Source organism: Brassica oleracea, chromosome C7 (assembly GCF_000695525.1).
Source record: "Brassica oleracea var. oleracea cultivar TO1000 chromosome C7, BOL, whole genome shotgun sequence".
In the NCBI taxonomy this organism is placed as follows: domain Eukaryota; kingdom Viridiplantae; phylum Streptophyta; class Magnoliopsida; order Brassicales; family Brassicaceae; genus Brassica; species Brassica oleracea.
The window spans coordinates 42,346,968-42,348,227 of record NC_027754.1 but is presented as its reverse complement, the minus strand read 5'-3'; the positions used below and the strand labels follow the sequence as shown (position 1 = coordinate 42,348,227).

Sequence of the window (1,260 nt, the reverse complement as noted above, 5' to 3'; positions counted from 1 at the left end):
CGGTGCCATCATAATACTCAAATGATAGCAGGTACATCACGATGAATTCCTGATCGCTCTCAAACTCTCCATAACAACAAGCTCTCCATAACAACAATCTAAATTCGCTTATCTTTCGGTTAGAAGATCCCTCCAAAAAGACTAAAACTTAACCAAACGCGAATTCACAAAATTATGAAAAGCTCTTAAGTCAAATAAGTTGTGAGGTAACTCACACCAGCCAAAACCAATCATACACGAGGTTCACTAATCTCGAACTATACAAGATAACCACAAAACCACAAATATTAACACAAGCAAGTATGATAAGAACATACCCGCTATCGGCTCAGCTCCTTGGGGATCTCCAACCGTAAACACACGTGGAGCGATGGCTAAACGCTTCGGTGGTGGTGGAAGCGCTGCATTACCCCTCCTCGGACAGTCTCTGAAAATGTGACCAGGCTGGTTACAACCAAAACAGTTCCTAACATCCACTACTGGTGCTGCTGCCGCTACTGGTGGCGCAACCTGGGCATCAAATAGCCTACTCCGACAAACCCTACTCTTATGTCCCATCTTTCCACAATAAAAGCATTGTATGCTCGGTTTGTCCCATGTCCTCTGTTGTGCCTCTGAAGTCCCTCCAAACTTAGGCTGATCTGCCTTGGAGTACTTCTGCTCCTCTGCCAAACCTGCCTCCTGCTCGGCAGCTTTCTCCACCAAGTCTCCCAATCTGTGATAAGTGGCGACACGGCACCTGTTACGAATCTCTACTCGCATCCCATTCAAAAATTTCCTCATCAGGTCTTCCTCTAAAATGCCCTCTCCAGCAAACCTGCGAAGTTGGTTAAACACAACCTCATACTCCCTGATAGACATCTTACCCTGACTTACATGCTCGAACTCGCATTTCTTCCTAACGACACGGCACCTGTTTCGAATCTCTACTCGCATCCCACTCAAAAACTTTCTAATCAAGTCTTCTTCTGAAATGCCCACTCCTGCAAATCTGCGAAGTTGGTTGAACACAACCTCATACTCCCTGATAGACATCTTACCCTGACTTACATGCTCGAACTCGCATTTCTTCCTATCCATAGCTTCCTTCGGAAAGTATTTCCTATCGAACTCTCGGATGAAGTCTGCGAAGGTAAGCCTCTCTGGCCCAAAGTGACTCAATCGTATTCCCTCCCACCATATAAGAGCATCTCCACGAAGGTACTGCATAGTCAATCTGAGCGACAACTCTGGTGGACACTCAATAATCTCCAGCTTCCG

General features: G+C 46.0%; 1 protein-coding gene across 1 annotated transcript; it reads right to left on the bottom strand.

The window, feature by feature from the left end:
• Positions 1 to 10: 10 nt before the first annotated feature.
• On the bottom strand, positions 11 to 1,254 carry LOC106304806. The gene is made up of 2 exons (XM_013741197.1): positions 1,036 to 1,254; positions 11 to 861 (listed from the first exon to the last, which is right to left on the bottom strand). The coding sequence occupies exons 1-2, from the start codon at positions 1,207 to 1,209 to the stop codon at positions 247 to 249; spliced, it is 789 nt and encodes a 262-aa protein (XP_013596651.1). The 5' UTR covers positions 1,210 to 1,254; the 3' UTR covers positions 11 to 246.
• Between the last annotated feature and the right edge of the window lie 6 nt (positions 1,255 to 1,260).

What these genes read in the sequence shown, in the direction of transcription:
- LOC106304806 (XM_013741197.1), bottom strand. Translation starts at nt 1,209, where the DNA reads ATGCAGTACCTTCGTGGAGATGCTCTTATATGGTGGGAGGGAATACGA. An exon ending in AGCATGTAAGTCAGGGTAAG is followed by an intron (nt 862 to 1,035) that starts ATGTCTATCAGG and finishes AGTCAGGGTAAG; the next exon opens with ATGTCTATCAGGGAGTATGA.